Source organism: Gekko japonicus, unplaced genomic scaffold (assembly GCF_001447785.1).
Source record: "Gekko japonicus isolate JY-2015 unplaced genomic scaffold, Gekko_japonicus_V1.1 scaffold358, whole genome shotgun sequence".
In the NCBI taxonomy this organism is placed as follows: Eukaryota; Metazoa; Chordata; class Lepidosauria; order Squamata; family Gekkonidae; genus Gekko; species Gekko japonicus.
In genome coordinates this window covers 1063679-1085746 of record NW_015161962.1, presented here as the reverse complement: position 1 = coordinate 1085746, position 22068 = coordinate 1063679, and the positions used below count along the sequence as shown (strand labels likewise).

At 55.4% G+C, this 22068-nt stretch overlaps 1 protein-coding gene across 1 annotated transcript in view; it reads right to left on the bottom strand.

Annotated features, from left to right (window-relative positions):
• Nucleotides 1-10: 10 nt before the first annotated feature.
• KIRREL (kin of IRRE like (Drosophila)) overlaps nt 11-22068 on the bottom strand; it is a 53746-nt gene continuing 31688 nt past the window's right edge. The window contains exons 5-16 of the mRNA XM_015429558.1: nt 17454-17611; nt 15015-15165; nt 12188-12293; nt 11951-12099; nt 11508-11635; nt 10841-10967; nt 7561-7661; nt 7206-7404; nt 5543-5650; nt 4122-4261; nt 2425-2502; nt 11-765 (exon numbers count right to left, since the gene is read on the bottom strand). Coding sequence (XP_015285044.1) covers nt 301-765; nt 2425-2502; nt 4122-4261; nt 5543-5650; nt 7206-7404; nt 7561-7661; nt 10841-10967; nt 11508-11635; nt 11951-12099; nt 12188-12293; nt 15015-15165; nt 17454-17611 — 1910 coding nt within the window. The 3' untranslated portion in view covers nt 11-300. The remainder of the gene's footprint in view (nt 766-2424; nt 2503-4121; nt 4262-5542; nt 5651-7205; nt 7405-7560; nt 7662-10840; nt 10968-11507; nt 11636-11950; nt 12100-12187; nt 12294-15014; nt 15166-17453; nt 17612-22068) is intronic.

Below are 22068 nucleotides of genomic sequence, written 5' to 3'. Positions count from 1 at the left end.
GGGGGGGGGTGGGGAGAGACGCCACGGCTTCTACCTTCACTGCTTGGCCCCGAGCGGCTCCTGCCTCCGGCGAGAGGAAGGACAACTTCCTGTCTGTTTTCTCATGTGCCATCCAGACAGCGGAGGGAGGGGGGCGTGAGAGAGTCCCTCGGGGGAAGCCCACGAGGGCGTTCCGCATGGTACGGCACCTGCCGTCAGTCTGGCCTGCAGATGGGCGAGGGGGGGCTGGGAAAAGCCCCTGAATATCAGGGGACCGTCATGAGGTACCTGCCCCCCCGTAGTCCGCGCCCGGCTCGCGAGTCAGACGTGCGTCTGCATCCGCTGCTGGAAGCGCTGCCCGTAGTCCGAGGAGGTGTAGGAGAAACGGGTGGCGGTGGTGTACTTGCCCAAGGGGTCGTAGGGGTCGTAGGTGGCTCTGTCCAGGGCGGGCGGCGGGGGCTGGGTGTAGCCCAAGCGGTAGGTGGCGTAGCCCGCGTTGGGAGGGAAGGCCGTGTGCCCCCCGTAAGTCTCATAAGACAACTGGCTGGCCGTCTCGGCCGTGGTGGGCCCCGCCGTGGGGCCCGGGACGGGGTCGCCGCTGTACTCGGAGGCCGGGCCCCGGCCGTAGGTGCTGAGCTGGGCGTAGCCGCTGGAGTGGGAGAGGCGGGAGGAGGGGCGCCCCTCGAAGCGGGTGGGGCCGGGGTTGCGGTAGTCGGCGTAGAGCACGGTGCGGGAAGACGGGCGGTCCTCGTGGGCACGGACATTGTAGTAGCCATTGGTCGGGTCCTGGAAGAGAACGGATCACGGAGCCAATCAAGACCTGGGCTGCACGAGAGTGCCCCAAACCTCCAGTGGGGTGTGAAGGGGTGGGGGTGCCACAGACAAGAAGCCTCAGCCCCTCGGGTGGAGAATCAGCCTCCTGAGCGCCACAAAAAACAGCCTGGCGTGCTGCTGTCGGGCATTCGTGCCCGGGTTTGCTCAGACAAGCTCCTTTGGGAACTGACGCTCTGTTGGGCTACAGGGGGTGCCGCTGCCGCCGCCGCCTTGGATTCAGCATGGGGTCTGACGCGCAGGGCTCTTTCCGTAGCAGGGACTCCTTTGTGTATTAGGCGACACGCCCCTAATGTAGCCAATCCTCCAAGAGCTTACAGAGCTCTTCTTACAGGGGCTACTGTAAGATGTTGGAGGACTGGCTACAGAAGAAGAAGGAGGAGGAGGTTGGATTTCTACCCCGCCCTTCACTACCCAAGGGAGTCTCAGAGCGGCTTTCAAACTCCTTTCCCTTCCCCTCCCCACAAGAGACACCCTGGGAGGTGGGTGGGGCTGAGAGAGCTCTGACAGAAACGGCTCTTTTTCAAGGACAGCTCTTATCAGAACTATGGCTTGCCCGAGGCCATCCAGCCAGGTGCAAGTGGAGGAGTGGGGGAATCAAACCCGGTTCTCCCAGATTAGAGTCTCCGCACTTCACCACGACACCAAACTGTGTGTTGCCTAATATGCAAAGGAGTTCCTGCTACAAAGAGAGCCCTGCGTCTGAGCATGCTCGAAAGGACCTCTGTTGGGCAGCACCGCAATGTTGCTGGATCCTGACCAGCAAAAGCCAGAAATGCTGGGTCTTCCTGAGGCTGCCAAGCTGTCGTTGCAGTGCAGTAGGAACTGCTCTTGGCTGACAGCTCAGCCCCAGGGCCCCCCATCACGAGACCTGCCTTTGGGGCAGACACTCCTCCCCTGTAGAAACCTGGAGATTCTGGATGCAGATGGCACCAGAGTGGGTGCCAATGGCAACGGAGAGGCTTGAATGGGCACCAGGAAGAAGAAGAAGATTGGACTTCTCCCCCACCCTTCACTTGGAGTCTCAGAGCATCTTACAATCTCCTTTCCCTTCCCCTCCCCACAACAGACAGACCCCCTGTAAGGTTGGTGGGGCCGAGAGAGCTCTGACAGAAACGGCTCTTTTACAAGAACAGCTCTTATCAGAACGACGGCTTGCCCAAGGCCATCCAGGCAGGTGCAAGTGGAGGAGGAGTGGGGGAATCAGACCCGGTTCTCCCAGATTAGAGTCCGCCTGCACTTCACCACGACACCAAACTGGAGAGAAGCCCCAGGCCAGGGTCCTTCAACTGGCACAGGTACGCCTTTGACTCTGCTTATTTCTACGTATTTATATCCTACTTCTCCCCCTTACTAGGCCCTGCAGTGGCTTCCTCACATAGTTTCCCCCTCCGCCACGTTATTCCCCCATGAAAACCACCCCATGATGTAGGTTCAGCTGAGGGACTCTGCTGCTCCCTGGCTTATTCAGTCAGCTGTTGTGGCACGGCAAGGACGCTCACCCGGTTGCCCCAGGTCCGACACACTAACCACTATGCCACGACTGCACACGTGCCAGGGGAACTCCCGCGCCACGTGAGGCCACGCCCACTCCCTCGCGCCACGCCCACTTACCTTCAGCTCGTACTCCTCCCGGGTGTCGATGGTGTCGCAGCGCAGGTCCTGCTTCAGGTCCACGTCATCCTTAAACGACTGGCAGCGAGGGGAGAGCAGCGAAGGCAGGGTCACATTTCCCAGCACCCCAAGAGCTTCTGCACTTCTCCGCTCTTACAGCCCTCCCCAAAGAACCCACGGGAGAGCTCTGACTCCCACGCTTTCCCCAAGAAGGGGAGACACCAGACGAAGCAGTTGTTTGGGGTGGGGGAGGTGTGCCTCAGCCGGGCAGCATCTGTCTGGGAGGCGGAAGGCCTCAGGTTCGATCCTTGCTAGCGCCTCTCATTAAGACATGGGGCCAGCAGGGACCTCTTCCAGGGTTACCTAATCCAACCCCCTGCGCAACCGAGGAGATTCACAACTGCCCTCATCTGTGTTCTCTCTAAACTGAGTTAGTGTGAGCTAGCTCACAGATTTAAAGCCTCTGGCTCACACATTTTTGTCTTAGCGCAGGAAGGATGGCTCCAGAGCAAACTAATGTATGCAGTAGCCAAATGGCTCACTCACAGCTTCAATGCCAGTAACTCACAAAGTAGAATTTTTGCTCACAAGACTCCACAGCTTAGAAGAGAAGAAGAGAGGGGATTTATACCCCGCCCTTCACTACCCAAGGGAGTCTCAGAGCGGCTGACAGACTCCTTTCCCTTCCCCTCCCCACAACAGACACCCTGTGAGGTAGGTGGGGCTGAGAGAGCTCTTGACAGGAACGGCTCTTTTTCAAGGACAGCTCTTGTCAGAACTACAGCTTGCCCAAGGTCATCCAGCCAGGTGCATGTGGAGGAGTGGGGAATCAAACCTGGTTCTCCCAGATTAGAGTCTGCCCACTTAACCACGACACCAAACTGGCTCTCTTAGAGGTAGCATTGGCCCTCACCCCTCCTCCAGTGACTCAGGGTGAGGAACTGGGTGATACAAAAAGATCTTTTTGATCCAAGACCCTGGAGAGCTGTTGCTGCCAAAGAACTGGCCATTATGTGCTGAAAGAGAAGGCAGTTTCACACCACATCCTGGGCCCGTAACCGATGCTCCCTCTAAGCTGCGGAGTCTCGTGAGCAAAAATCCTACTCTGTGGGCTACTGGCATTAAAGTTGTGAGCAAGGCTCCCTCTAAACTGTGGAGTCTTGTGTGCAAAAATTCTACTTTGTGAGCTACTAGCATTAAAGTTGGGAGTGAGCAATTTGGCTGGTGCATAAATTATTTTCCTCCCTGGGCTAAGACAAAAATGTGTGAACCGGAGGCTAAAAACCTGTGGGCTAGCTCACACTCACTCAGCATGGGGGGAACACGGCCTGCAACCCCCGTTCCCCGAACGTGCTACTTCCGGTTCCTTTCGACCCTTCCACTCAGTCCCCCCACAACCAGATCCCAAAGCCAGTGCAGAAGCCTGCGTGCTTCCAGATCTGAGTGGCATCATCCCCCCGTGAGAGCAGGCCCCGTGGCCGTGGCCCTGCATGGTTCCATCGGCCACTGGCACAGGATAAAAGAGAGCAGGGCCACGCGTAGCATCCCTTGTGCCCTGGCGTCCAGGCTGAGTGGTGGGGGCGCACCTGGCCACCCCTCTCCCCGCGCTCTGGAAGGAGACAGCCGCACCCCTCCCCGTCACATCTCCCCCCAGCTGTTTTCAGAGTGCACCCAGAGGGGACACCTCTGCCTCTTACCGAGTAGATGGCTTTCATGACGCGAGTGGCCGTGGAGACGCTGGCCGTGTCCTCCTCGCGGTCCGTGTGCAGCGTGAGGGGCTCCCGGTTCACGGTCTCCACCTTGATATCCAGCTTGCGCAGGGTCACATCTTTACGGCCTGCGAGGCAGAGGGGGCAAATGCATGGCCAGATGTTCGGTAGGTCGAGGGGTTGCAAGGGGGGGCGTCCTGGAGGCCACCCCCCCGTGAGCCTCACTCCACGCACAGACCAGGAGAGAGGAGGAGAGACCCAGGAGCAGGCTGAGCAGAGGCTTCAGCGCCCGGCACCAATCCCGGGGACCTTCTGGGGTGCAGAAAGATGGCCAGCTGGCTGGTGCAGCTGGGGCTTTGGGGAACGAATTGCGGCTGGCTGTTACGCAAGAAAGTACTGGGGCACACTTATAACCCAGCAAAGTCCCCCCTCCCACATTGCTTGTAATAATAGAGACCTGGCACGTAGGCAGGATTTTGTGGCTTCTGGGGCAGATTCCTTTCTGGTGGGGCCAAAGTTCTCAGTGCAGAAAGAAAAGCCATTCAGCCAACAGAAAACTGTGACCAGGCTAGGTCTCTAAACTGCAAGCTGTCAGCCACTTTAGAGGACAGTTCTCAGCTGCTGCAAGTTAATCCCTTCTGCCGGCCTAAGCAACAGTTCTGAAAACAAGCCGGCAGGTGGGGGTGAGGACTTCTACAGTCAAGAAGGATAACACTTAGGCAGAAAAAACTCTCTTAGAGGAGACCGGTTTCTTGACACAGAGTTAGAAGGGATCCTAGAGGTCACCTACTCCCACCCCCTTGCTCAGTGCGGGACATAGTCAACCACAGCACCACACTTTGCTTAAAGGAGTGCATGCCTTTAAAAGAACATTTTAAAATGATTGAAAAAAGCATTTACAGGAGAAATCCTTGTGGGGGTGTGCCCCCCAAAGCCCCACTGTAACTACAGGCCTGATAGAGACCTTGGTTTGGGACAGGCCCTTCAAACCATTTCAATTCAACCCTCTGCTCTTTACGGGGAAATCTAGACCGTGTTTCTTTCACTCTCTTGAGCATCTCCAAATATATTATCTTAGCCATCTTTACAACAGCTCTGCAAGGCAGGGCTCTAGAGGTGCCTCTCCCCCTATTGTGGGGGCCCCCCCGAGAGGCGGAGGCTTGCTGTGGCCCCCTCAGGGTGTGTGGCAAGGAGAACTTTTGCACTTGCCCGCTGAAACGATCTGCCGGTTCACTGCAACGCGGCACCTTGGAGGGAGGGACCCCCGGTCACATCCTGGCCTCCAATGTTTGGAGGGGGCACTGCCCCACCACAGGCTCCCCTGCCGCTCTGGCAAGACGCCACCAGACCCCTGGGGTGTGCCTTTCTCTGAACGGCTAAGTGACGCCCCCCCCTCGCCCGCCACTCACTCCCTTTGCGACGGCGGTAGAGGAAGCAGGCCAGGGCGAGGAAGCAGAAGATGACGAGGATCCCGGCTCCGATGGTGGCTCCAGCGATGATGCCCACAGGAACGACCTCTGCAGGGGGGGGGAGGGAGGGGAGGGGGGATAAGAAAGCAGAGTCCGTCTCTGGAGGCTGTGGGCCGCTCTGACCTTGGCTCCTGCTCGCTACTAGGCTGGCATTGCAGGTCTGTAGGAAAAAGCATCCGCTGGGCAGGCCAAAGATCCCAAGATCAATCCCTGGCGGCATCTCCAGTTTAAACGTATCTCAGGAAGGAAGCAGCTGAGGAGGCCCCAGCTAGATCACTTCTCTGACTCCGGAGCCAGGAGGCAACAGTAGGGGAAGGCCTCGGCCTCTCTGCCCTGCTGTTGGCCCTCCAGAGGAACTAGCTGGCCCCTGCGTGAGACGGGAGGCTGGATGGACTTATTGGTCTGACCCAGCAGGGCTCTTCTGGGGTTCTTCTCAGGGGAAGGCCGAGGCCTCTCTGCCCTGCTGTTGGCCCTCCAGAGGAACTAGCTGGCCCCTGCGTGAGACGGGAGGCTGGATGGACTTATTGGTCTGACCCAGCAGGGCTCTTCTGGGGTTCTTCTCAGGGGAAGGCCGAGGCCTCTCTGCCCTGCTGTTGGCCCTCCAGAGGAACTAGCTGGCCCCTGCGTGAGACGGGAGGCTGGATGGACTTATTGGTCTGACCCAGCAGGGCTCTTCTGGGGTTCTTCTCAGGGGAAGGCCGAGGCCTCTCTGCCCTGCTGTTGGCCCTCCAGAGGAACTAGCTGGCCCCTGCGTGAGACGGGAGGCTGGATGGACTTATTGGTCTGACCCAGCAGGGCTCTTCTGGGGTTCTTCTCAGGGGAAGGCCGAGGCCTCTCTGCCCTGCTGTTGGCCCTCCAGAGGAACTGGCTGGCCACTGTGTGAGACGGGAGGCTGGATGGACTTATTGGTCTGACCCAGCAGGGCTCCTCTTCGTATGAGAAAGACCCTTTTCTGCCCAAGACCCCGGGGAGCCGCTTCCAGTCAGAAGGGCCAGTGCAGGACTGGGCAGACAAGGTCTAGAGAAGGTGTCTCTACCTTTTGCAAAATATTAAAAGTGGGGGACCTGCAAGCACTTGTAGAGGTGAATCTTTACCTTGATGGAGGGACACCCATTCAGACCTATGAAATCTCTGGTACCAGAATAACTGGTGGAACTGATATGGCTATACCTATGGCCCATCACTAATACCAGTAATACAATTACAAATATATAAGGAAACAACATCTGGTTTTAATATATGAGTACTAAAGGTCTTGTATACAGGTCTATGAATGTGTGTCTATACTATATTGACAATTGTGACCACTGTGGAAGGCCCTTAGGGGCCGAAATGTGTTTGGTCTTCAGTAGGAAAGTGTTTACCCATCATATGTATTAGTATTTGATAAGTTTTTATAAGTCTGATACTTAGATGAAGATTTTTATCAGTTTATGTTTTAACATGTGCACACACTAATAAATATTTGTACTTTTATAATATACATTGTTAGCTTAGCCCTTTGGTTCGCAGTCTCATCTTGGGTTGATTCTCCCCCCGTTTCCCCCCCCCCCCAGTTTTTGTCTACCCTCAGAGACAGGGTGCTGTTCTAGATGGGCTTCACCTTTCTCCTCCAGCTGGATGATGACTGTCCGGGGCCCAAAGCTGTTCCAGGCGGTGCAGTTGTAGCGCGTCTGGAAATCCACCTCCATCACGTTGTTGATGGTCAAGGTGGAGAGCACCCCGTGGCCGGTGTTGCTGCGTTCCACGGTGTAGCGCTCCAGGGTCCCCGTTTCCAAGATGTTCTCCTTCCAGCCCCAGGCCTTAAAAGGCAGGGAGGGGTGAAAGGGGGCGGGAAGGAAGACATTGATTGGAGAAAGACGGCAGCCCTCTGAAGGATGGAACTAAGAGACCCCCTCCCCCTGCCATTCCCCCCGGCACCCCCAACCCCAAACGCCACATATGTCTGAAGTGCTCACTATGCGGTCAGGGAGGGGCGTGCTGCCAATGAAACATTCCACTTTCCCACGGTCTCCGCGCACGGCGTATTGGACGGTATCACTGGAGATTATTGGGGGACCTGAGGAACAGAAGGAGAGAAGAGATTGGATTTATACCCCGCCCTTGACTACCCAAAGGAGTCTCAGAGCGGCTTACAAACTCCTTTCCCTTCCCCTCCCCACAACAGACACCCCCTGTGAGGGAGGTGGGGCTGAGAGAGCTCTGACAGAAACTGCTCTTTTTTCAAGGACAGCTCTTGTCAGAGCTACGGCTTGCCCAAGGTCATCCAGCAGCTGCGAGTGGAGGAGGAGTGGGGAATCAAATACGGTTCTCCCAGATTAAAGTCTATGCACTAAACCACGACACCAGGGCATTTGTGGAATGTGAGGGCATTTGTGGAACGCGAGGGAGAGGCTTTTGTGGAGAGGGGTTTCCAGACAGAGACAGAACACACACAGAGACCCCAATTTTGCTGCGATGAGCAGGGAAAGCATCTTGTCCTGTCAGAGAATGCTAAAACTCGGCTTTGCCACCCCCGGCCAATGCAAAGTGACAACCTATCCTGCTCTCCTGGGCCATGACGTTTATGAAACCCAGAACAGGAAACTTTGTTGCCGTTCAAGACACTTAAAGGTAAAAGTTTCCCTTGCTCGAAAGCCAGTCGAATCGGACTCTAGGGTTGCGGTGCTCATCTCCGTTTCAAAGCTGAAGAGCCAGCGCTGTCCGAAGACGTCTCCGTGGTCATGTGGCCGGCATGACTAAACACCAAGGCGCACGGAACGCTGTTCCCTTCCTACCAAAGCGGTACCTATCTATCTCCTTGCAATTTCTTGCTTTCAAAATGCTAGGTTGGCAGGAGCTGGAACTAGAGATGGGAGCTCACTCCGTCATGCGGCACCTGGGTCTCCAATGGCTGAACTACCGACCTTCCACAGCCTGCAGTTCAGCGTCTTAACCACTTGAGCCACCACAGCTCCTTCAAGACACTTATGAAAACATTATTCATTACAAGATGCACAGCCTGCCATTCCTTGCCGCTCGCGGTAGCTTCCCAAGATGGGATCTTCCCCCTGCTGTCCAAGGAACCTGGTACCAGAACACTGTCCCTGGATTCCCACATACTGGTGGGCAGAGAAACTTGTAGCTCTGAGAGCATGGGGTGTGCACATGACCACTGTGTTTCTTAAAAAACAAGAATACCCACTCCGACTAGGAAGGGAGTTGAAAACTAATCAGCCAGTACCATCATGCCCTTGCATAAATCGATGGTGCGACCTCATTTGGAGTACAGTTCTGGTCACCACACCTCAAAAAGGATATTATGGCATTGGAAAAAGTGCAGAAAAGGGCAACTAGAATAATGATAAAAGGGTTGGAACACTTTCCCTATGAGGAACGGTTAAGGCGCTTAGGGCTCTTTAGCTTGGAGAAATGACGACTGAGGGGTGACATGATTGAGGTTTATAAGATTATGCATGGGAAAGAGCAGGTAGAGAAAGAGGTACTTTTCTCCCTTTCTCACAATACAAGAACTCGTGGGCACTCCATGAAATTGCTGAGCGGTCAGGTTAGAACGGATAAAAGGAAGTACTTCTTCACCCAAAGAGTGATTAACACATGGAATTCACTGCCACAGGAAGTGGTGGCGGCTACAAGCATGGACCGCTTCAAGAGGGAATTAGATAGGCATATGGATCAGAGGTCCATCAGTGGCTATTAGCCCCACAAGGTATAGATAGGGGCTCTGGGGCAAGTGATGCTCTGTCTTCTTGGTGCTTTGGGGGGGGGGCAGCGGGAGGGCTTCTGGTGTCCTGGCCCCACTGCTGGACCTCCTGAGGGCACCTGGTATTTTTGGCCAACACTGGCTTCTCTCATGTTATGTTATGTTCTTATGAGCATTCTTCCTGGCACATAGGGTTGCCACTCCCCAGGCGGGGACTGGAGATCTCTCGGAATTGCAGCCGATCTCCAGACCACAGAGATACGTTTCCCTGGAGGAAACTGCTGCTTTGGGGGGTGGGCTCTGGGGCATTATTCCCCTCCAAGGTCCCTCCCCTCCTCAAGCCCCACCCTCCTCAGGCTACACCCCCCAAATCGCCAGGAATTCCTTGACCCAGAGATGGCAGCCCTCGTGGCGCAGTGGACACGGTTCTCCCTCCCCGTCTTCGGCCTGATCCAACATTGGCGTCTCTTATGTTCTTATGAGTGTTCCATCTAGACCTTGTGGCTAATAGCCACTGGTGGACCTCAGGGAGGTGGTGAGCTCCCCCTCCCTGGCAGTCTTTAAGCAGCGGCTGGACAAACCCTTGTCAGGGATGCTCTGGGCTGATCCTGTGAGTGGGGGGTTGGACTAGATGGCCTCTGTGGGCCCTTCCAACTCTGTGTGATTCTATGATTCTATGACCTCTGCTCCATATATTTATCCAACCGCCTCTTGAAGCCGTCCATGCTTGTAGCCGCCACCACCTCCTGTGGCAGGGAACTCCATGTGTTCATTCACTATTTGGGTGAAGGAGGACTTTGTTTTGTCCCTTCTAACTCGACCGCTCAGCAGTTTCATGGAGTGCCCACGCGTTCTTGTATTGTGAGAAAGGGGTGAAAAAGACTTCTTTCTCTACCTTGCTCTATCCCCTGCATATCTATAAACCAGGATCTGTCCCAGTTTCATAGAATCATAGAATGTTGGAAGGGGACCCTGCAGGTCATCTCGTCCAACCCCCTGCACTCTGCAGGAGTTTCCCCCTGGGGCAAAACGCCCTTCCCCACCCCCTGCTCCCCCCTGCCTTGCCAAGGTGACAACCCCGCCCGTCCACGAGGACCTTCAGAGGGGCTCTTGCTCACAAGGAGATGACACCACGGAGCTCTGTTCCACTGCCAGAGCCTCAGTTTGGACCCCTGCAGGGAAGTGGGCAGTTTCTATGCACCCCTTCAGTTCTTTTAACTGGGGCTCCCCCCACCCCACCCCACCCCACCCCAAATGTGTTAGTTCTGTATGAGCCCCAAAAGGTTTTGTGTTGCAAGTTATTTAGGGGCAGGGCGTTTCAGGCCCCAGCCCACCGGGAAGTGCAGGAGCGACCGAAGCGCTGCGGGAGGCCGTCCTCTCCCTCATCCATGGAGACTCCCGGAGTACCGCTCTGCGGGGGGGATCGAGGGGGAGCGCAAAGGCTGCTCCGCCTCCCCTCGGCCGGGAAGCAACGCTCCCCCCCGCTTCCTGCCGGGCAAAGCCCCCCTCCCCGCCTGGAGGGCAGCGCCACCTACCGTTGACGAAGAGGGAGACTTCCCGCTCGCCCACCCCGATCCGGGGCACGATGGCCTTGCAGACGTACTGCCCGGCCTCCGCTTGTGTGACGGACTTGAGGAACAGCTGGTTGCTGTTGCTCAGCACCTGGGGACCGGAAGCAGGATGTGACCAGGACGTGAGGGAGAGGATGGGGTGCTTGGAGCAGCCCCCTGATCCCCGCTCCCTGGCAGCCCCCCCTCAAAAGCCACCCGCTTTGCCCCCCCCCCCCCTTAGACTTCCCCCGCCACTCACTCCCTGCTCCCCCAGCGACAGGCCTCCCGGTTCCCTCCGCGCTCCCCCCCCCCGAACAGGCCCACTCTGGCGGAGAGCGGAGACTTTGGGGGCAAGGAACGCTCGCTCTGGTGTTGCACTTTGGGAGCACACCACCCAATGCTCCCTCTAAGCTGTGGAGAGTCTTGTGAGCAAAAATCCTGCTTTGTGAGCTCCTGGCATCCAAGTTTGGCTATGGCATGAATTAGTTTGCCCGGGAGCCCTCCTTCCTGAGCGAAGACAAAAACGTGTGAGCCGGAGGCTAAAAAACAGTGAGCTGGCTCACACCCACTCAGCTTAGGGGGAACACTGGCGCCCACCCACCCCCGTCCCAGTGGGGAGGGGGCAAAAGAACCAAGCGGGGCGGGGCGTTACCATGTTGGACTCCTTCTTGGTCCAGGTGAGGGTGAGGGGAGGGTTCCCGCTCCACACGCAGGTCAGCGTCACGTCCGAGCCGATGTCGGTGGTGGTGGGCTTCGGGTCCACGACGATGCGGGGGGCAACTGGGAGAGGGAAAGGACGTGAGAGGCCAGGCCTGCGACACAGACGATGGCGTCTCCTCTTGCCCCGGGGGGGCCTCCCTGGGCCCCCACGGCCACCCTGCCCCAGAAGGCCACGTCTGAGGACACGTGGAGTGGCCGTGGACCGCACGTGGCCCGAACAGAACACGAGAAGCCACCTGGGAAGGAGAACGGGCATGAGCCACCCGTCCGCCTGGGCGACTTCCAACCACTGCAAGAGGTCGGCTGTCCCTGGTGTGTGTGCGTGGGGGGGGGGAGAACCGGACCGCCCTCCCTCCCTCCCTCCCGGCCACTCACAGTGCACGTCCACCAGGGTGCTGACGTTGGTGCTCCCCACGTCGTTGTGCACCTCGCAGGAGACGGGCTCCGTGAAGAAGGTGTAGTCCACCTGCGTCTCGTACTTGCTCTCTTTGGCATTCTCCAGAATCACGCCACCTTTGGCCCACCTGAGAGGGAGAGAGGGGGGCGGGGGAGGCCTCAGGCTCCGGGGCGTGCCGGAAGGAGGCCCCACCCCACGCCCAGCCCCCCCCTCACCGGTAGCCTTTGATCTCGGGGTTGGCGGTCGCCAGGCAGGTGAAGGTCACCCTCTCCCCTTCCTGCACCGTCTGCGGCTGAATGGACAGCGTCACTGTCGGAGGGTCTGGCACCAGGAAGGAACAGGAGATACGTCTGTAAGCCAGGAAGAGATCCTCCCGTCCCACCCCCTCGCCTTTAAGAGCAGCCAAAGTCCCTCACGCAAGAGACCCCCCCCCACGCCAGGTTCATGTGATGGCACACAGGAAGCCAACCCCCTCCCCAGCTGCCTCCTACCAAGAGAAGAAGAAGAAGAAGAAGAGATTGGATTTATACCCCATGGCCCTTCACTACCCGAAGGTGTCTCAGAGCGGCTTCCAAACTCCTTTCCCTCCCACTCCCCACAACAGACACACCCTGGGAGGTAGAAGAAGAAGAGGAGATTGGATTTCTACCCCACCCTTCACTACCCAAGGGAGTCTCAGAGCGGCTTACAAACTCCTTTCCCTTCCCCCTCCCCACAACAGAAAGACACCCTGTGAGGCAGGTGGGGCTAAGAGAGCTCTTGACAGAAACTGCTCTTGAGAGAACAGCTCTGAGAAAACTTATGACTGGCTCAAGGTCACACCAGCAGCTGCATATGGAGGCAGGTGGGGCTGAGAGAGCTCTGACAGGAACGGCTCTTTTTCAAGAACAGCTCTTGTCAGAACTACGGCTTGCCCAAGGTCATAAACGACCTTATGGAAGTTATTGAACTAGATAACTTAACTTTGAAATTAAGAGGAAGAGAAGAATCTATTTTCTTTAAAACTTGTTCAAGTGTTTATAAATGGCTGGAGAATTATATAACATGAATGTTCCCTGTATTTTTTACATATGTAGTTCACTTGCTGAAATGATTTCTTTTATTGACTCTTGCTAAACTTGTGGGAAAGGTAGAGTTCCGATGTGTTTGGGGAGTGGTTTCAATGTGGTTAGCTTGTGTATGTTTTTTCCCCCCACTTCTTCTCTCTTTTTTGGTATTTTGTGTGGAAAAATAAAAATATAAGGTCACACCAGCAGCTGCTGCATATGGAGGTAGGTGGGGCTGAGAGAGCTCTTGACAGAAACGGCTCTTTTTCAAGAACAGCTCTCATCAGAACTACGGCTTGCCCAAGGTCATCCAGCCAGGTGCAAGTGGAGGAGGAGTGGGGAATCAAACCTGGCTCTCCCAGATTAGACTCCGCGCACTTAACCACCACACCAAACTGGCTCCTAGAAGGAAGTGGAGGAGATTGGATTTATACCCATGGCCCTTCACTACCCAGAGGAGTCTCAGAGCGGCTTACAAACTCCTTTCCCTTCCCCTCCACACAACAGACACCCTGTGTGAGGTAGATGGGGCTGAGAGAGCTCTTGACAGAAACTGCTCTTTTCCAAAAACAGCTGTTGTCAGAACTACGGCTTGCCCAAGGTCATCCAGCCAGGTGCAAGTGGAGGAGGAGCGGGGAATCAAACCCGGTTCTCCCAGATTAGACTTCGTGCACTTAACCACAATACCAAACTGAGAGAGCACTTTCGAGGACTGCCCTTGAGAGAACAGCTCTGACAGAACTATGGCTTGCCCAAGGTCATCCAGCAGGTGCAAGTGGAGGAGTGGGGGAATCAAACCCGGTTCTCCCAGATCAGAGTCCACGCACGTAACCACGACACCAAACTGAGAGAGCTCTTTTGAGGTCTGTCCTTGAGAGAACAGCTCTGGCAGAACCATGGCTTGCCCAAGGTCATCCAGCAGGTGCAAGTGGAGGAGTGGGGGAATCAAACCCGGTTCTCCCAGATTAGAGTCTGCGCACTTCACCACGACACCAAACTGGCCAGTTAGTTGTTGTGTTAGACTGGGCTATGGAAGACCTCATGTTGAATGCCCATTCTGTTGCGTAACATCTAGATTTGAGGACAAAATGTCCGGGGTATAAAGTTTCAAGACTCAATGCTCCCTTTGTCAGAAGTATTCGATGAAAGGAGTTTGACTTCTGAAAGCTTATCCTGAAAATCTGCATGGTCTTACTGAAGAGAAGAAGAGATTAGATTTGTCCCCCCCCTTTCATTACCCGAAGGAGTCTCAGAGCAGCTTACAATCCCTTTCCCTTCCCCTCCCCACACCCTGTGAGGTAGGCGGGGCTGAGAGAGCTCTTTCGAGGATTGCTTCTGGGAGACCACCCCTGAGAGAACTTGTGACTGACCCAAGGTCACACCAGCAGCTGCAAGTGGAGGAGTGGGGGATCGAACCCGGCTCTCCCAGATTAGAGTCTGCGCTCTTGACCACTACACCAAACTGGCTCTCACGCCGAACTGGCTCTTGAATGTACTGGACTTGAATCGAACAGTCTAAATCTCTAAATGTATCTGGGTTATTTGATGAAGAGAGATCTGACTCTTGGAAGCTGGTGCCGTAAAAACCTCACTGGTCTCTAAGGCGTGACTGGACTCAAAACCGGCTCTTCTAGGACAGACCAACATGGTTGCCCTCCTGAAACGTTCCCCTTTGGAAACTCCTTCGGTCCCCTTGGGGCCAGTCGCTTTCACTTAGCCTTGCCTGCCTCACAGGGTTGTTGTTTTGATGGCAAGAAGGGAGAGGGAAGAAGGATGATGTAAGCCACTCTGGCTCCCCACCAAGGAGAAAAGTAGGGTGTAAATATCTCAGTACACACATAAGCCCTCTGGGGCAGCTATGGAAGAGCCCGCGAGACCACCCTGGCTTCCTAGCTGGGGTGCCCCTTCGGGGGGGGGGGGGTGCACCACCCTCATGTGGCCCTGGGTCCCGATCCCGAGGGCAAAGGGCTGAAGAGCCGCCTGGCCCTCCACTCACGGTGGACGTTGAGCTTGACAGAAGTCTCCTTGCCCGCCGGGATGGCTTCGTTGGAGCACCGGCAGACGAAGACCCTCCCGATGTCCTGGTCCGTGGGGTTGATGAGCAACTGGCTCATGGTGGTCTCCCGCTTTCCGTCTGACAACACTTCCTGGGGGGGGGGGTAAGACACGTGCCGGGGGGGGGGGGGGAGACAGAAAAAGAAGGCCCAGTGGTGGGAGGGGGCAAACGTGTGTGCAAGCAGGCACAATTCAGGGCCGCCCCGGGCCTTTGGGAATGGTCAGGAGGGCTAGACGGATGGATCCTGACCAGTGTTCCCTCTGGGCTGTGGGTGTGAAGAGGAGGAGATTGGATTTATACCCCATGGCCCTTCACTACCCAAAGGTGTCTCAGAGCGGCTTACAGAGACACCCTGTGAGGTCGGTGGGGCTGAGAGAGCTCTTGACAGAAACGGCTCTTTTTCAAGGACAGCTCTGAGGGAACTACGGCTTGCCCAAGGCCATCCAGCAGCTGCAAGTGGAGGAGGAGTGGGGAATCAAACCCAGCTCTCCCAGATTAGAGTCCGCGCACTTAACCACTACACCAAACTGGTGTATTCAATTTATACCCCGCCCTTCACTACCCAAGGAAGTCTCAGAGCGGCTTCCAAACTCCTTTCCCTTCCCCTCCCCACAACAGACACCTTGTGAGGTAGGTGGGGCTGAGAGAGCTCCTTCCAGAACTGTCCTTGAGAGAACAGCCCTAAGAGAACTACGGCTTGCCCAAGGTCATCCAGCAGCTGCAAGTGGAGGAGTGGGGGAACCAAACCCGGTTCTCCCCGATTAGAGTCCGCGCACTTAACCACCACACCAATCTGGCTCCTTAACCACTACACCCAACTGCCTGCTCCTTACCACAGTGAAGCCTCCTCAGCAGCAGCCTAGAGCCGCACAGGGTCTTGCACTGCCCGTGTGCCATTTTAAGATTGCAACAGTCATATTATGCTCAGGATGTGAAGGGCTCCGCTCAGAGGCGGCGGGGGCGGGGGGGATTAGAGGGAAGGTTGATTCCTGACCTCTCTCACAGGCCCCTGGGGGAAAAGCACTCTGGAAATAGCCAAGGCTCACTTAAGGGACCCCAAAATCCTGATGCGCTCTCTCGACCGAAGTTCAGAAACAATTCCGAGAGAGCGCTCCTTGCTGGCAAGGCTCTTCACTGGGGCCGGGATCTGTCTGGGGTGCTGGACGAGTCCGGGCGAGTGGAGAGCGCGAGCGGCTCTGATAATTATTTCCAAATTAGCCTGGAAGCAAACCAGCTCCCGGCCGGCTTCTGCCAGGCCCGTTAAACGCCCAACGAGGTCCTCCGCATTAATGTTATCGCGCCATAAACTGCTCGGGGATTAATGAGCGGGGAACGGCTCGCTCAGAAGCAAACTCCGGATGGGCTGGCGCAGCCGTCAGCGGGAAGGGGGGGGGGAGATCAAATTAATAATGTAAAAAGGAGCGGAGGGTTTAGGAGAGAACGGGAAGGCACGAAGAAAATAAGCCAGGAGGGGAGGAAGCGGCGCTCACGTTTGGAGCCGTTTCCCTTTTGTGTGTTCAAAAGACGGAGAGCAACAGAGCAGGGAAAGGCATACAGCCAGGGAGGGAAGCAGGAGGGGTGTAGCGAGGGCAGGATTAAACCATCGCCCTGCGCACACTGCAGAACAGGGGCGTCCGTGGCCTCCCCTGGCAAGGCCTGTGTCTCTAGAAGCTTCCATGTCGCCCTGGCCTGGATAAGCCCCGGCCAGCCCCATCTCGTCAGATCTTGGAACCTAAGCAGGGTCGACTCTGGCAAGGACTTAGATGGGAGACCTCCTTGGAATACCAAAGGTGGGAGGCGGGGGCAGGCTTTGTGTTGCCACTTCTCTGAATACCCTCCAGGCCCCCGGTAGGGGTCAGTCGCCGGAGGTCACCATGACTTCCCGGCGCATACACAGACAAAAACACAAAAATGCCCACTATTTAGCTGCTTCCGCGCTTAGTTCTTCTGGCCCTTTCTTACACGCCCAGGGAAACGCTGATCACCCCTTTGGGGTCAGGATCAGGAAGCAATTTTTCTCCAGGCCGGTTTGGCCAGGGATCCTCTGGAGGTTTTTTGTCATCTCCTGGGCATGGAACAGGTGTGTGTGTGTGGGGGAGGTATTTGTGAATTCCCTGCCTTGTCCAGGGGGTTGGACTAGATGACCCTGGAGGTCCCTTCCAACTCTATGATTCTGTGATTCTATACCCTCCCGAAAAAAAAAGAAAGAAGCTTCTGTGTCAATTCGATATGGCCTGAATCAAGGCTGGGCGTTCCCAGGGCGGGGTGCCAAACTGGGTATGATCAGGCCGGAATTAGTCATCCGGGCCTCAGGGGGAGCTCTCTCTCGTGACGAGGGCGTTCGATCGGGACACAGAGGCACCTCCCCGCCCTCCCTACCGTGGACATGGCGGCTTCTGGCTGCTGCACCCCATCCCGGAACCAGACGACCGAGGCAGCGGGCTTGGCGTTCCGTGCCCAGCACGTGAGGTTGTAGGGCGTTCCTGCCCGCAGCAGAATCTCCGGGGCGCCATCGATGACGGGGTCCTCCGGGGGGACTGGAAAGGAAGAGGAGAACCTGTCAGGCTCGGCATGCTTAACCACGTGTACTAGCTGTGCTGCCGTCTAGGAACGGCCCTACCTGCTGTATGGCTGCCCGATCCCCTGATACATCTTTCCCTTGCTTTTGCCAGCTTCCCCCGCTCTCCCTGTGGAGTGTATTTTGTAGTTCTTATCTTCTACCTCTACCCTCGCCTGCCACAGCATTCCTCAGGGGAGGGGAGCGAGAGTGTATCTGTAGGAGTAGGCTTGCTTGCCCGCTGTAATGCTTCCACGGGGCCCCAACGAGACATCTTTTCACACGGGAAGATGTCCTTGGAGAAACATCTTTGATTAGCTAGGAGGGACAGTATAGGTCTCATGGTCTGGGAAGACTGCTGACGTGTACGAATGGAATGTGTGACTGTAACTATATGTACCTTTCCCGCCTCTGACAAAAAGACTTAAATCCCCCTGCGCATCTCATATCTTCCTATCAGACTTTCAACCAAGGACGTGTGTGTGGAGAGCGACTTGACTGGGGCCCCGACACAACCGGATCAAGACCCGCAGATCCCCGTGCTGTGATTCCGGGCCCTGAGGCTTTCAGGATCCTGCTTCTCTCCAAAGAAGCGACCCAACCGGTGGGGGGCCCCACTCAGCATCCATCTGAATGAGGATCGACTGACTGCAAACGGAGCAGGGGCTTCTCCGGTGTGGCCCCAGTGCAATGCAACTATCCGTACCAGCCTGCAGGCATGATGGGGGCACTACAATGGGGCCCACGTCCTTCAAGGACCACCTTCTCTCCCCGAGAGGGGTTTTGAGTCAGCCCTCGCTGGCTGAGGGTTCAGTTGAACCCAAACCCTGGGTTTTACTACAACCACTCCAAGGGGTGCTTCCTGTATTTACGTAAGTGCTTTACAGTCTGCCTTTTGTTTTGGAGCATTCTAGAGCAGGGTTGTCGAACTCATTTGTTATGAGGGCTGGATCTGGCATACATGAGACCTTGTTGGGCCAGGCCAGGTGTGTCATAAAACGTAATGCCAAGTAGCCGAAATATAAACTTTATAAAGGGCACAGACACAAAGGGGTTTTTTTTAACTTAAAATAAAACATTAGCTCCGTAAGCTGCAAACCTACTTTTGATTTATCGACATTCACCACAGAAATCTCACGCTCAAGAGTTCTGAGTCTAGGACCCTGGTGAAAACATGAAATGGCTGAGTGATTAGGAGAGTCTGGCGAAGCAAGCCATGATGCAGCAGCAGAACTGGAGGCAGGAGACGGCAGGTTCCACTGCAGGCCTGATGGAAGCCCTCCGGGGGCCTCATCCGGCCCCCGGGCTGCATGTTTGACACCCCTGCTCTAGATTCACGCCCACATTGTATGGCCAAGGGGCTGAAGGGGGCACCTGAGTTCCTGGAGGCTGTGGTGAAGGTCTTCTTGTTTTGATCTGTCGCTCTTGTATGGTTTGAGTTCTACTAGAGGCGGCTTTGCTCAGGAGACCAGAAGGCGAGAGGTCTTTCAAACTCCCGAACGCCTTTCTCCATTCCAATTTTAAAAACAGGGCCGTTCCCCAGAGCCCCAGCCCCGCTCTCCGTTACAATCAGCTGGCAGGCGAACCTCCCCCTTCGGAACTCTGAGACGAACCAGGCGACATTTTACAATTCCGCTTTATTTCAAAAAGCCGTCCGTGGGCTTTCGTTTTGACAAGCACAAGTTTCATTTTTGGTGCGGAAAGGAACAAGGTATGAATTAATTCATCAAAAGGACCAGAGAAGATGCCTTCCTTTTTTTTTTCTTTTTCTTTTCAAAATGAGCTGCAACACAGTGTGGGATTTCCCTCGGAGACCTGCACAGTGGCAGCCATGCACTATGTGTGTGTGTGTGTGTGTGTGTTCCAGTGTTCCCTCTAAGCTGAGTTAGTGTGAGCTAGAGCACAGTTTTTTTGGCCTCCGGCTCACACTTTTTTGTCTTAGCTCAGGAAGGAGGGCTCCAGAGCAAACTAATTTATGCAGCGGCCCAATCGCTCGCTCACCACTTTAATGCCAGTAGCTCACAAAGTAGAACTTTTGCTCACATGATTCCACAGCTTAGAGGGAGCATTGGTGTGCATGCGTGCGTGTGTGCTAAAGCATGTGGCTTGCAAGATCTGACCATGGACTGCTCAGATGGCTCCCAAAGCTGGTCCAGCATATTCATGGATTGGTCTGATACGACTAAGCCCTCCAAGATCAGAGGCGATGTCTCTCTGAATGCCTGTTTTCTGGGGTAGATCAAGGTATACAGCCGTGAGAGCTTGTCTGTAGCAGTCGAAAAGAGCCAGAGTCCAGGAGCAAGACTAACAAAACTTGTGGCAGGGGAGGAGCCTACGTGAGCCACTGGCTCACTTCTTCAATATCTGAGTAGGGACTCACAAAAACTCCTACTCTGCCCCAATGGTTAGTCTTTAAGGTGCTCCTGGACCCTCACTCTTTTCTACGGGTTTTTTTTTTGGGGGGGAGGGGTGGGGATGAAGAAGAAGCAGAAGAAGAGATTGGATGTATACCCCATGGCCCTTCACTACCCAAAGGTGTCTCAGAGCGGCTTACAAACTCCTTTTCCTTCCCCTCCCCACAACAGACACCCTGTGAGGAGGAGGAGGAGGAGAAGAAGAAGAGATTGGATTGATACCCCATGGCCCTTCACTACCTGAAGGTGTCTCAGAGCGGCTTACAAACTCCTTTCCCTTCCCCTCCCCACAACAGAGACCCTGTGAGGTGGGTGGGGCTGAGAGAGCTCTGATAGATTTATTTTATTTCATTAGATTTTTACTCCACCCTCATAAGAACATAAGAACATAAGAGATGCCAATGTTGGATCAGGCCAAAGGCCCATCCAGTCCAACACTCTGTATCCCACAGTGGCCAGAAATACCAGTGCCATTAGGAGGTCCACCAGTGGGGCCAGGACATTAGAAGCCCCCTCCCACTATTGGCCCCCCCAAGCACCAAGATGACAGAGCATCCCTTGCTCCAGAGTCCCTATCTATACCTTGTGGCTAATAGCCACTGATGGACCTCTGCTCCATATGCTTATCTAATTCCCTTTTGAAGCCGTCCATGCTTGTAGCTGCCACCACTTCCTGTGGCAGTGAATTCCATGTGCTCATCACTCTTTGGGTGAAGAAGGACTTCCTTTTATCTGTTCTAACCCGACCGCTCAGCAATTTCATGGAGTGCCCACAAGGAGTTCTTGTCTTGTGAGAAAGGGAGAAAAGTACCTCTTTCTCTACCTGCTCTATCCCATGCATAATGTTGTAAACCTCAATCATGTCACCCCTCAGTCGTCGTTTCTCCAAGCTAAAGAGCCCCAAGCGCCTTAACCTTTCTTCATAGGGAAAGTGTTCCAACCCTTTTATCATTCGAGTTGTCCTTTTCTGCACTGTTTCCAAAGCTATGATATCCTTTTTAAGGTGTGGTGACCAGAATTGCACACAGTATTCCAGTATCCCTCCCAGCAAAGCCAAGAACAGCTCTGCCAGAACTAGGGCTTGCCCAAGGTCACCCAGCAGGCGCAAGTGGAGGAGTGGGGGAACCAAACCCGGTTCTCCCGGATTAGAGTCCGCGCACTTCACCACTGCACCGAACTGGCCCAGGCAGGAGGTATTGTGAGAGCCCGAAACCCTGGAGAAACCGCTGCCCGTCTGAGTGGATAATACTGATCACGATGGACCCCAAGCGCGGGGTGTGTGTGTGTGTGTGTGTGTGTGTCTGATTCAGCAGAAGGCGGCTCCATGTGTCCACTCTGTCCTGGAGGATCATTCCTGATCTCCCCGCCAGAACAAAGGGCTCCCGCCTGGCAGTGCCCGCTCAGCTCTTGCCCTCTGTGGCGGCAGCTGTCTCTCGAGCATCGGCTCTGAGGGGCTGTCTAATCGGCTCTGAGGTCCTCTGCGGTGAAATATGCATCCCCCCCCCCTTCTCTTTGGATGACGGAGCTTTCAAGTGGGAGATCGAGGAACTCTGACTTATCACCTGTGGCGCTTTCGGAAGGATGAGAAGGGGCTTTTTTTTGCGGGGGGGGGTGTCTTCCTTTCAGTGGTCTTATTTCTATACTTTTGTTCCCTGTCAGCGAGCAGGGGAGAGCGCCCCCCCTTCAAGCCTCATCAAAAAAAAAAAGGGAAAGGGGGAGGGAGCGGAAGTCTGAAATATTGATGATGCCTCGGTGCAGGGAAGGAGGCAAGAAAGGGGAGGCCCACGTGCGGGAAAGTATAAAAATTCAAGACAGGGGATGACAGCCTATTGTCACACAGGGAGATGAAAGCGGGCTTCACAGAGGCGGCGAGCGGGCCCCTCTTTCTTAGACCGAGGGAGGCTTGCTCGCCATTGATCAGCATTTCGTTGGAAACAAGGGCTCTGAGAAAGGAGGAGGAGGAGAAGAAGAAGAAGAAGAAGAAGAAGAAGAGGAGGAGGAGGAGGAGGAGGAGGAGGAGGAG